This window comes from Mastigoproctus giganteus, chromosome 6, assembly GCF_048544385.1.
Source record: "Mastigoproctus giganteus isolate SK-2022 chromosome 6, ASM4854438v1, whole genome shotgun sequence".
NCBI classification, from domain to species: Eukaryota; Metazoa; Arthropoda; class Arachnida; order Uropygi; family Thelyphonidae; genus Mastigoproctus; species Mastigoproctus giganteus.
In genome coordinates, this window is record NC_143580.1 from 57,923,712 (window position 1) to 57,936,993 (window position 13,282).

Consider the following 13,282-nt stretch of genomic DNA (forward strand, 5'->3'; position numbering starts at 1 on the left):
ATGATTTTGCATTGCACGAGGGTTTCCAGAAACACAACTATCATGCTATATGAGGACTGACTGTATTTCAAAGATGGCTAAAACTCCAGATGGGCGAAATCGAGAGAATTATGCAAGAATAAAAGCTTCAAAACCACTGAAGAAGCTTCCGGTGTCGACAAAAGAAAGAGTTCAAAAAAAAAGAGAATGAAAAAAAAAAAAATGCCACATTTAATAAAAAAATTTGCTTCTCAAGATTTTGATCAATATCAACCTTCTACATAGACTTCTCATTAAGAAGCTGGACCATCAACATCACAAAAGCATATTCAAGAACTTTCTGAAGATTTTGATCCAGAAGATTTGAGTTTAAATGAATTACCTGAGGATTTTCAACTGATTCATGAACCGGCTAGACAGTATACTGCAAGACCAGCTTCAACTGCACTTTTTTTTTTTTTTTTTGTTAGTTGTTGGCACATCGACATCTGTGGCCATAATGCACCTCCCAAGGTTTTTGCGCTACTCTGATCCAAGCCTGAGGCGAGCACTTTACCCACCCGGCTAGTCCGATCGGCTCGACTGCATCATCCAAAAAGAAACAAAATAATATTTCAGCTCAATTGCCTGTTGTAGACCCCCCACAGGTTTTCATAGTAGCCGAGCATGAAATCATTTACAAGAACATCGAACATGACTGTAACTCCTATAAAGAATATGAACAATTTCTGAAAAATACATTTGTAGCTGTTTGTGATATCTATGATCGATTATGTTATGAAAATGATGTAAAATTGTGCACTCCTAGAAGTTATCCGTAACTTCTCTTAAAAATTCCAACTGCAGACGTAATGACTGTGAAGGAGTGCAATACTTGAGCATCTATCAAAAATGATTCAATTCCAACATTTTCGAAGAGCGATGGTTTTGTTAATCTTGCTATTCCACCTCATCTGCCTCAATTTGATTTAGTGATTGAGCGGCTCATTTCTCCTCCTATACTATTCATGCAAATTAGAAGACTAAGACATGGTTTCGGCCAATATGGAATTTTGGGCCAAATTATAAATGTCCTGTAAATGTTAATTCGATGGTCAATCATTAGCGTCAGAGTATAGATGACAATTATTGCGTTAATGTTCATATCAAACGTAAGAAAATTCACAAATCGAGTTATTTAATGGGTTTGGTTCGTAAACGAGATGTAAGGGTTTGGTTAAAGTATCTACTTACGACTCCTTTGTATCGTCTGTATGATATCGAGATTGACAAAGCATTTTTCATTGAAGACAAGGAAACATGATGATGCTTCTACATGTGATGAAATGAGTGAAGCTATACCTACTGAAGAAATTTTAGTCGCACCACAACAAACTCGTTTATGGAGTGATGACAAATATTTATGAATAGCTCCTGGTGAACGAAATGTTCCATAAAGCTTACTTTTTGATGAACATGCCAAAGAAATGTCCGTTCCTAGCATTTGCCTTGGTCACTATTGAGAGTTTACATGTAATTTAAAAGTTACACTGTTTATGATGGCATCGAATGAACTTCATCGTTCAGAGTGGTGTGGAGTGACACCTAATCATCTTCATATGGCCATGAAAATAATGAGACTAAGAACTTGAGATTCGTTAACAGTTGCTTTTAAAAACGTCGGAAAAGACACCCAGCTCACCAAAGAACAAATCCAATCTCGAGAATACTTCAATAACTGCATTGAAAACAATTTAACATTTTTGAAATCGATTCCTAATTCAACTTAATACCGGACACAACGTAAAAGAAATCTGTTTGTGATGATTAGACAATTGGTAAACCTACGTTCTTCTTAACTTTGAGTGCAAACAAAATCGGTTGGCCTAAATTGCTAAAACTTTTATACAAATTAAAACAAGACAGTTTGGATATCCTTGACGAGCAAGCAGAAGCTCTTCATTTTACGGAAAAGGCAACATTAGTTAATGAAGATGGGGATTGTATTTTAACTTTATTTCAGTCTAAGTATTTCAGTCCATTTTGACAATATTATGTCGTCAACTATTTTAAATGGATTGAATTTCAACATCGTAGCAGTTCACATGCTCATATTCTTTTGTGGCTTAATAATGCTCCTAAAGAACCTATGGGAAATGGTATGAACACAACTATAGCTATGATAAATCAGCTTGTGTCCGTTTATACTACAAAAGTGTATGGTAATATCAAACTCCAATCTCAAGTGTACATATATTTTAGCTATCACAAACCTATTGTAAGAAAAATTTCCTACTGAACACATATTGCAACCTCAAATTTATGAATCTGTAGGGGGGAAAAAAAAAAAAAAAGAAAAAAAAATATATATATATACAGGGTGTCTCAAAAATATTGGTACAAACATTTAGGGGAGGTACGTAACATCTAAAGGAATGTGAATTGCATAGGAACCCATAACCGGAAACGTCACCGCAAGTCGGGCTGTTCATCAGTTCGCGAGAGGGAAAATTTCTGGTTTACTCATTCAAGCAGTAGTCGCCGCATAAAGGGCGTGCATCGATATACGAACAGTGAGTTGGCAGACATGCACCTAGTGTATGGATTAGCAGAGGGCCCACACGGTATGCGCCCCCCCATGCGGCACAACATCGCTTTGCAATAAATGTGTGGGCAGGTATGGTCGGGGACTGCTTAGTCGGCCCATACCTGTTACCATCCCGCATGAACTCTGCTAAATATCGTATCTTTCTTGAACAAGTTCTACAAGGGTTACTTGACGATGTTCCAGCAAATGTGAGACACAACATTTGGTTTCAACGTGACGGGGCGCCTGCCCATTATGCAAGGTGTGTTCGTGACCATTTGAACAGGCGTTTTGGGCGTCGATGGATTGGCCGTGGTGGACTCGTTGCCTGGCCCCCATGCTCACCTGATTTATCGAGCCTTGATTTCTTTCTGTGGGGGGCCCTCAAATCAATCGTATATGAATCGTCCGTGGAGACAGAACTGGATCTCGTGGCGAGACTCGTCTGCGCTGCTGCTACTGTCAAAGAAACTCCAGGTGTGTTCGACCGTGTCCGCCAATCCATGCTGCGTCGGTGTCATGCATGCATTGCGTCTCATGGTGGAACCTTCAAGAATCTGTTGTAACATCATGAAATGCATCCATCTCGTACTCCATTGTTAATATTATGTCAAATAAATGTTTGCCACTAATTACTGTCTTGTGTCATTTCTGCTTCTTGTGTCTGCTACTGCTTTCCCGTGACGTTTCGGTTATGGGTTCCTATGCGATCCACATTCCTTTAGATGTTACCTACCTCCCCTAAACGTTTGTACCAATATTTTTGAGATACTCTGTATATATGCTTTAAAATGTTACATGTGTTTGGATTCGTTTCATTCGTAAACCCTTTAATCTCTTCTAAGCCAAGGATGTTTTCACATAAAATAAAACGAGATGGATGCATTTCATGATGTTACAACAGATGCTCGAAGGTTCCACCATGAGACGTGAATGTTTTGTGCATACAGGGTACACACGCTGCTGCTTTTTTTAGAATCTTCCAACCAATACAATTCTCTTCTATCGCTCTTATTTACACATTAAATTTTTTTTTTATAACTTTTAACTAGGCCACATGCACAGACAAATTTCAGTACCTAACTTTCCACCTTAAATTTTATCACACCTCTACTGGATAATGTTCCCAGCCTATTAAACTTCCTTCAGAACTAGTTCTAAAAACTAGAGTTTCTAGAACTAGTCTGGAGAGCATATTCCTTATGCCATATGTTACTTTGAGAATAAATTAAATTATAATTATTATTTAGCTGCAGTCCCTGGTATTCATTCTTTTGGTTTCTGTGATAACTTCTATTCTGAACAGATATCACAGAAACAATCAAATTCTGCTTTTTCCATTTCTTTGTTGTTTAAGATTATATCACTGATGGTATTAATGGTGGTTCCAATAGCATATTTAGTACTGTGTGTCCTGTTTCCCTGAAAAGCACAGCAGTGATGCTGTCGATCTCGACAAGCACACACTGGAGTTCTTTTTGACCAGCATGACCTTCAAACCAGTATGAATCTTAATTGCTTTGTTCTACCATAGCGATAAGCTTTTAGCCTATAAGTTATCCAATCTGTTCAGCTTAGTTCCATTTGGCACCGCATCCTTGTCCATTAACTAGCCATATAGTTGTTCCTGCTAACAGGTTACTCTATGAGAAGGTGTGAAGGGGAGCCCTGGGTCAGGACTAAGTCAGTTCCACATAAGTCTAGCTTAGGAGGCGTGAGGGAGGGGTCTCTTCTCGGTTAGATAGTTTCAGACACTTCAATAACTCCTTTAAATTATTAAATGGGTCTTTAATAAAAGTGCAAGGATCAACTGGAGCAGAAAAGCATTCAGACACTTTGTAATAATAAATTTGTAAAATATAAAGATCTACTCACACCTTTTGATAGGAAAATTCTTCAGCCCGACACTCACATCAAATTGATCCAATTAATAATACATTATGTAAAAGGACTAAATTTATAATAAGATATTATGCTTTTTAAATATATACAGGTTTCTTAAAAGCTAATATTGTATTCAATTTCCATTATCTACTCACTACTAAAAGGAAGAGCAAAGCATAGCTGATGTACATCAACCCACCCAAAACTAAACCAACAACAATAACAGTCTGGAAACCGAAGACAATTGTCAAAATTACTTAAAATATTTTTTGACTAAACTTTAAAAGGGACTAGATTATTTCGGTATGATTCATGCTCACAAGAAGTAAAGTGACAAACTTAACAATATCCACTCTTTTATACAATAAGATTCAGTTAAAATTAGCACTCCGCGACGAGATTATTTTTGTTAATCAATGTAAATAGTGCCATTTACACATGCGTGTAAAGGTCCACGAGTCTGAAATAGTGTATGGTCTACGTACATTTACAGAGTTAGGACTTTCAAGTGTTTCGGCTATGAAGAGCTTTATATATTCGTGTTGTGTATTAATTACTCTTGCCTCATCAAAAAGAAAAACATGGTTCTCATGGATGGCATGAAAGGAAAGTTCAGACGCACCTGTCCTTTTTTGCCCTCACAGATGCCTGGTGCTGTTGAATTCGCATCGAAAGATAATTTTGGGTAGAACCGATGTAAAAAAGAGTTGCATTCCCCACACACAATGTTACAAACGATTGTGGTCGTCTTCCTCATCTTCAGTACTGTGTGGAGTTTACTCATGGGCTGTGCAACAATTTTAAATTCCATGTTTTTAAAAATATTAATAAATTGTTTATACCTCTGTTGTACATAAGGAACTATTGTTAAGTGTGTCACTTTACTTCTTGTGAGCACGGATCATACCGAAATAACCTAGTCTCTTATAAAGAAGTTTAGTCAAAAAATATTTTAAGTAATTTTGACAACTGACTTCGGTTTCCACACTGTTATTGCTGGTTAGTTTAGTTTTTGGTGGGTTGACGTACATCAGCTACGCTTCGCTCTTCCTTTTAGCAGTGAGTAGGTAATGGAAATACAAGATTAGTTTTTAAGAAACCAGTATATATTTAAAAAGCATAATATCGTGTTATAAATTCAGTCCTTTTACATAATGTATTAATTGGATCAATTTGATGTGAGTGTCAGGCTGAAGAATTTTCCTATCAAAAGGTATGAGTAGATCTTTATATTTTACAAACAGTACTTAAATAGAAAGGATTGAACTTCATTGCTCTTATATTTTAAAATCTAAAATTTGTAATAAATGTACCTTAGTTCCATGTTTCCACTTAGGAAACTGAAAATAATGCATTCAAAAATGTTTCAAAAATTGATTAAAAAATGCAATAGGATATTTAACATTTAAAAAAATTGGAACATTATAACTAATTATTTTATTACCTTTTGTTGGTTGTCACGCCGACTATCAGACCCACGACTACTATGGCGACTTGTATGTTCCCAACTTCCACGACTAGTAGGAGACATATCACTTGCTCTCTTTGGTGGAGGTGGAGACCTAACTGACTTCTGCTCCCTCGGTTCTCGCAAAAGAGGCCTAAAATAAAATGAGATTAGTAATGAACATGTAACAGATAAGGCAAATAAAATTCCTCCCAAATGCCACACAAGTATTATTAAATCAGTTTATTATTACTTCAAAACCAGTTGTGTGGGTGTAGCACAAGACGGAGATTTCATGATACAGTCGAAGCTCTATACAGCGATCCCCCAGGGAATGAAAAAAAACGGTTGTTATATTGGAAGGATGTTATATCGATCGTTCATAACATCGGCAACAAAACAAGTAAAAGCTCTAAAACATTTACAGGCTGTGCTAGAAAAGACAAAAAAAAATTGATATACAAGTCCTAATCCTTAAGAATCTTTCCCTGAAACTTATTGTTCAGTTACACTAGGTTCCTTATCTTGATCACTAAAAATTTCAGAAGACTCCATTACATCTGCAATGAGTCCCTCTTCATTTGTGCACATCCTGAAACAGTCAATGTCCACACCTACTTCTGCATAATCTTTGAAGCTTAAGATTTCCCATAAGTTCGTGCTCAAATATTCCTATTTGAGGAATATTTGAATATTTCTCAAATATTCAAATTTCACGTACATGCTCAAATATTCCTTCCTTATTATCAGACTTTCTTCGTAATTAATAGAGGAAGAAGCATGCGAAACTTCACACAGTGCATCATTCAAGCAGGTAAATGCAGCATGTTTGAAGCAATTGGTGATCACTTTTTCATCAACATCATCTAATGCTAAAACACAAACTGCCTGCATTGCCTACAGGATGTCAATTTCACACTGAATTTTGCTTTCAAGACAAAGCACAATTTTGTTTAATAGCATTCTTTGGTAGTTTTTCTTAAAACACTGGATTTTTTTTTTTTTATGTGAACCCCAAACACGAGAGGTATTAGAACCTATAGTACTTAGTACCGTGCTTGGGGGTTGGAGGTTGAGAAGACAAAAGAAGATATTTGTTGACATTGGACTTGAACTTCTGTAGATTGTAATTTTCAGGATATACGTATGAAGGAAGGTTGTTCCACAAAACAGCAGTTGAATGAATAAATAAGGAAGATGAAAAGTTGGTTCTGTGGGTTTGAAGTTGGACAGTAAATGGATGTTGGCTGGTGGCGGCACGTGTTCAGACTGTTTTGAAAGAGAGAGCGGGAATTATAGAAGCCAATTCAGAAGAACAGTACCCATGGAAGTATCTGTAGAAGAGGCATGCAGCAGAAACAGTGCGTCTATGAGAAAGCGAGTGTAGAGACTCTGTTAGAGATGAATCATTAATTAACCTAACTGCCCTCTTCTGAATGGAATCAAGAAGCCTGAGAGAGGTTTTGGGGGCACCACCCCAGATGTGGGAACAATATTCCATGGCAGGGCTGATTTGCGATTTATACAGAGCGAGCAGCTGTTTGGAAGAAAAGTAACGCCGAGAGCGAAAGAGAAAACCAAGTTTTTTAGGTGCAGAGGAAGCAATATTTGTAATGTGCTTGTGCCAAGAGAGATTAGGAGTCAGGGTAATCCCCAAAAGAGATATATCATTTTGCCTAGAAATCGGAGTGTCACTAAAGATAAGCATAGGAGCAGAAGAATCCTTTTTGCGAGATAAAAGACAAGACTGAGTGTTAGAAGGGTTGAAATCAACTAAGTTGTCTTTGCCCCACTGGAGAATTACCTGAAGATCGGCATTTAAGGAATTGGTAGCAGATTTTCGAGAAGTTGACGCTGATTGAGCAGGACAAGGTTTCTCAAAATGGAAAGTTGAATGCAATGTGCTATCATCGGCAAAACTATGGATAGGATTTCTAGTCAATGGAAGGAGGTCATTGATATACAAGAGGAAAAGAGTGGGGGAAAGAACTGAACCTTGGGGGACACCAGCATTAGTGGAGAAGTTAGAAGACAGAGAGCCATCTACCATCACCCTCAGTGAGTGATCAGAGAGAAAACTGGATAATCAATTACTAAAAACAGTTGGCAAACCATAAGATGGAAGCTTGTTTAGAAGACCTTTATGCCAAACATGATCAAAAGCCTTTGAGATGTCAAGAGCAACTACTTGTGTTTCACCAAACCTTTCCATTGAATTAGTCCATAAATGGGTAACATAAGCCAGAATATCACCAGTGGATTGACACTGACGGAATCCATACTGGCGATCGTTGATCAGACGGAAGGTTTCTAGGTAGTTTAAGAGTTGGCGGTTAATTGATTTCTCCATTACTTTAGAAAGAGTAGAAGTAATTGCAATGGGACGATAATTAGATGGGAGGGATTTGTCACCCTTTTTAGGAACTGGCTGGATATGAGCAAATTTCCAAGCAGAAGGAAAAACACCTTTAGAATAAGAAAGTGAAAAAAGGCGGCAAAGAATAGGAGTAAGTTCAGGAGCACAGGTTTTGAGAACAAGTGGAGAAATACCATCAGGACCTGGAGCTTTCTTAGCATCATGATTCATCAAAATTTTTTTGATATCCTTTTGACGGAAGACCACAGGAGGCATTGAATGGAGCGTGTTGGGAATGGTGGGAGGTGTTTTACCAAGATCATTAATACATGAGCTGAAAGAAAAATGGGATGCTAGCAGGTCAGCTTTATCCTTGGCTGAAGTGACAACAGAACTATCTGGTTTGGACATAGGTGGGAGCAGAGATGGGCAAACGTTGCGGCCAATAGCTTTGGCAAGAGACCAGAATGCTCGGCTACCATTAGGGCAAGAAGCAAGTTTTCTACTCTTAGCCTGTTGAAACTCTAGTTTGGACTGATTAATAACTGCTTTACAATTGTTGCGAGCTTTGGTGTAGGCAGAAAATGAAACTGAAGAATTAGAAACAAGCCAATTACGATATGCAATATTCTTCTCTTGAACAGCCATAGCACATTAATTGGAAACCAAAGTTTAGATAAAGGACGAGATTTTAAAGTGGAGTGTGGGATAAAGGATTCCATTCCTGCAAGAATAATTTCACTGACACGATCTGAGCAAACGTTGACATCAGAAGTTTTGAAACAGTAATCCGACCAAAGAAAAGAAGAAAAGAAGTCTCGCAGGTCATCCCATTTTGCATTCTTGTAATGCCAAACAACACGAGGTTGGGAATAGCCATGAGATAAAGGTTCCATTGGAGAAGAGACAATCACCAAGTTGTGATCTGAAGTGCCTAGAGGACCTCTCACTTCAACTGTGTACTTAGAAGGGTTGTTTGTGAGAAAAAGATCGAGCGTACTGGCTGTATGATTAGGGTTGTCCGGTATTCTTGTAGGTAAATGAACAATCTGTGCTAGGTCATTAATAATTGAAAAAGTCTCAGCATCTCGACCTGCTGGGTGGGTGTTACTAGAAAACGGAAGCCAGCTGGAGTTGTGAACATTAAAATCACCAAGGAAAATTACCTCACTGTTAGGAAAGTTGGACTGGAGAAAGTCAAGTTGCAAAGAGAGGAAGTCAAAGAGCTCCAAGTGATTAGTGGAGTTGGTTGTTGTTGTTGTTGGGGTTTTTTGGCACAAGGGCCTCCTGGGCCATATTGTGCCTAGTGGAGTTGGGAGAATGGTAGAGACAACAGATGAATTTGACACAATGAGGTAGAGAGATTTTAAGCCAGAGAAGATCAAAGAGAGGAGATTACAAATTGCCAAGTCTCTGACAGGGAATATCAGAACGGACATATGCACAAGTACCACCTTTGAGGCGAAAGGACTCATACAGCGAATAATTTGGGCATCTGAGATGAGCAGTAGTTGAATCAATCGATAACTGAGATTCTGTCAGAAAAAGTACATGGGTTTTGGCAGACTGCAAGTGGAAATGGACATCATTGAGATTAGAATTGAGACCACGTATATTTGTGAAATGAATTAGGAAGTCCTTGGGAGGTTTAGATCTTTTTGCAGATAAGCTTGCTCTATTAGTTTGACAATTCATGGCGTATTCAATAGTAAGAAAAAGTGGGTGGGACATGCTGTATGAAGTAATGAAATTTTTGGATATGGCGTACATGTGGTAAGAATATACCCAGATCCTTGACATAACATGGCCTCGACAATGCTCCCCGCATACACCCTACTCGGACTCCCTCCAGTCACTATCTGGCAGAGTAGAGGTAGCAAGATTATACACTAGCTGATCCGGAAGCCTCCTAGAGAGTTACCAATAGGTTCGTTCCGGTGTACTAACTAGCGGCCAGCCTGCGAACAACGTTTTAGAACTGTACCCTCAAATGTAAGGAATATTGGTTCTCGCCACGACGTTCATCATAACTTCTAAAGTCATCAATCATACTGCATGATGGAAGAGATAGGGAAGGGTTGACCGGAACTTAGCTCTAGAGACTAAACATGGGTTCCACCACTTCAAGCCTCCAATAAGCAAAGTGGTGGTATTTCACCGGATGATGAGAGTCATCTACCACCTAGTACTGCCTGGTAACATAGAGGGGCGGCATTCCTCCATGTGGTGTGGGCGCCACACCTCGACCCCTGCTTACGTTGGTTCACACCTGGGTGGTCACCCACCATGTACTTGTGCATGGAGGTTATACCCAGGATTACTAACAGTCCCACCATTGTGAAGGTGCAAGCAGAGGATTTGGCTCTCACAGACTGTCTGGACTTCGCCGAAATTGGGTCCACTTGACTTGAGTCCACCCGAATATCAGTTACATCAGCGTTTTAGACTCCCAGGTAGGAAGTATAGCTTGTCTGGCATATCTGAGAGAATGTCTGTGACAACATCAAGGACCATTGATCAAGTGGCCAAAGAACTGAAGCACTTACCACCAAATATGATGGTAAGTACTCGACAGTGATTGCATGCAGGGCCTTTACTTGACAATTAGAAGTGCAGTTATCCACAAACAGCAAAATTTTTCTATTCTTCTCACTCATCCTGCGATCTAAGTCTCTGATCAATTCTTCGCAGATTTGTGATATCATCTTAGTTTGCTTGATTCAAAGTTGGTAATGTCTTCAAATGTTTAAAGCATTGATGCTTCTGGGCTTTCCCGATGATTAAAAGAGAAAGCTTCTCTGTTCCAGACATGGCTGCTGCTAGGAGAAAAGGTAATCCCTTGTTTGGCCTTATTTTCTGCCACTACATTTTTTGCCTTCACTTGTAAGTGTTTTATCCAGTAGCAATTTAAAAAAAAAACACAATCCAGTTTTACAGCATTGAAGATGTCATTGTGGGCACATGTCAGCAAAACATTTTTTAAACGATTTTCCTTCTTTTCTTTGTGGCATCAATGTCCACACCTGCACTTTTGCCACACACTTTTTTGAAAGACAGGCCATGACAGTCTTAAATTTCTGGAACTATCCATCTGAACTTTTAAATTCTTCAATATCCCTTCAACGTGCAAACAATCCAGCCTTAGCTTTTAAAAGATTACCATCTACAGCAACGTTTTTTGCACACATCATCATTAGCCATTCCAAAATTACTATTTGAAGATCCGGATACTTTGCCTTTCATGCTTGATTCCTCCCCAGTATTTCAGAATAGTGAACAGAGTACTCTTAGGAATGCCGAACTGTTTGGCAATGTCAGTCTTAGAATGCACACCATTATCTACAGCTTGCAAAATCCTAATTTCATCTGCAATTGGCAAAGCCATTCACTTTCTTCCAGCCATACCAATAAACCTACACTCTAACTAATGAAATTAACTTCTAGTCACTGTTCATTTCATTACTGCACTGCAAGAAAAGAGCGTGGGAAATCTTAACAAATGATTTCTCACGGTCAGGCTGCAAGCTCATCAATTACTTCAATATATTTGAAGCATTCTGTCATTTTTAAATGCAAATACACCTGGTCGTCGACTTACGACCTGTGCGACTTACGACCGGCCGCACTTACGACCACAAAAAAAAAATAATAATAAATTAATTAATCGATGACGGGAGGCCTCAAGACAGCACCAGGCACATACACCCAGTCACTCTCTCTCACATACACCCAGTCGCTTTCAAGTATCTGTTGCGTGTGGTGTATTAATTAAAATTCTACTGAAATACGCATAAAATGTTTAGTAAAAGGAAAATGACTTCATCTACATATACGCCAGCTAAAAAGTCAAGGAAAACTATTGATTTAGAGTGTAAAATGAAAATTATCCAGCAGTATGAAGGCGGAAAGAAAGTGAATACGATAGCATGTGACTTGAAGTTATCACATTCCACGGTATTGACGATACTTAAGGACAAAGAAAGAATTCGGGAAGCTGTGAAAGGTTCTGCACTTATTAAGTCTACAATTTTAACCAAACAACGACAGGAACCCATCCATGAAATGGAGAAATTGTTGTTTATGTGGATGGAAGATTTAATACAAAAAAATACACCCATGAGCCTTCACACAGTGCAAGCAAAGGCCAGAAGTTTGTTTCAGTTTAAAATCACGCGCCGGAGACGATTACACAGAAGATTTTCAGGCTAGTACTGGGTGGTTTAAGCGTTTTTAAAAAAAGATTTTCTTTGCATAATGTCTCTATAAATAAACATTTCCTACCTCAACCCAAGAACATGGCCCTGACGATGCACAACCCAGCACAAGCAAAGATTGAAAATTGATTTTGTAAATTTCATTTGTATTAATTTTTACATTAATTTTAGATTGTATTTTTGTGTTTACAGTACATTATGTACAATATAATTATAGATTGTAGTTTTGTTTTTTTATAAACAGTATGAATAATAAACCAATTAAAATGTAGAGAACGTTTGAATTTAACCTCATAGAGAGAGAGAGATAGCCTAGGCGTAGAAACGAAGGTATATTCAGTATCGCTAAGTAAAAGATAAAAACATTACTGTATTTAAAATGAAAAATAAAAGATTATAAAAATAAATCATAAAGATGATAAAAAGATTAGAAAGGTTAAAAAATACTGTTAATAAATATATGGCCGACATACGACCAGATCGACTTACGACCTGTCAGTCAGAACGGAAGTCGGTCGTAAGTCGACGACCAACTGTATTGTAATAAAAAAGTAAAAATTCAGATTAAGAGGTAAAAATTTATGATCTTTATAGAGAAATCCTTTTATTTTCAATGTTGTTACAATTAATGTAAAATAGTATTAGGTTGATGAGAAATTGGCTAGGACCAACCACATGGGGCATTACAACATGTTGGGATGTTAAAAAAAGGGTTGCTATAAAGAGCTTCAACTGTACTATAACTATAAACTGTTCTGTTTGGAGCTAGCAGATTTTTGACTGCTGTGGAGAAACACAGTGTAGTCTTCAGAATTTACGAAAAAAAATCAGCTGGC

General features: G+C 38.0%; 1 protein-coding gene across 1 annotated transcript in view; it reads right to left on the reverse strand.

Moving 5' to 3' along the window:
• LOC150084316 (uncharacterized) overlaps positions 1-13,282 on the reverse strand; it is a 333,113-nt gene that overhangs the window by 129,943 nt on the left and 189,888 nt on the right. The window contains exon 13 of the mRNA XM_090376182.1: positions 5,874-6,030. Coding sequence (XP_090232308.1) covers positions 5,874-6,030 — 157 coding nt within the window. The remainder of the gene's footprint in view (positions 1-5,873; positions 6,031-13,282) is intronic.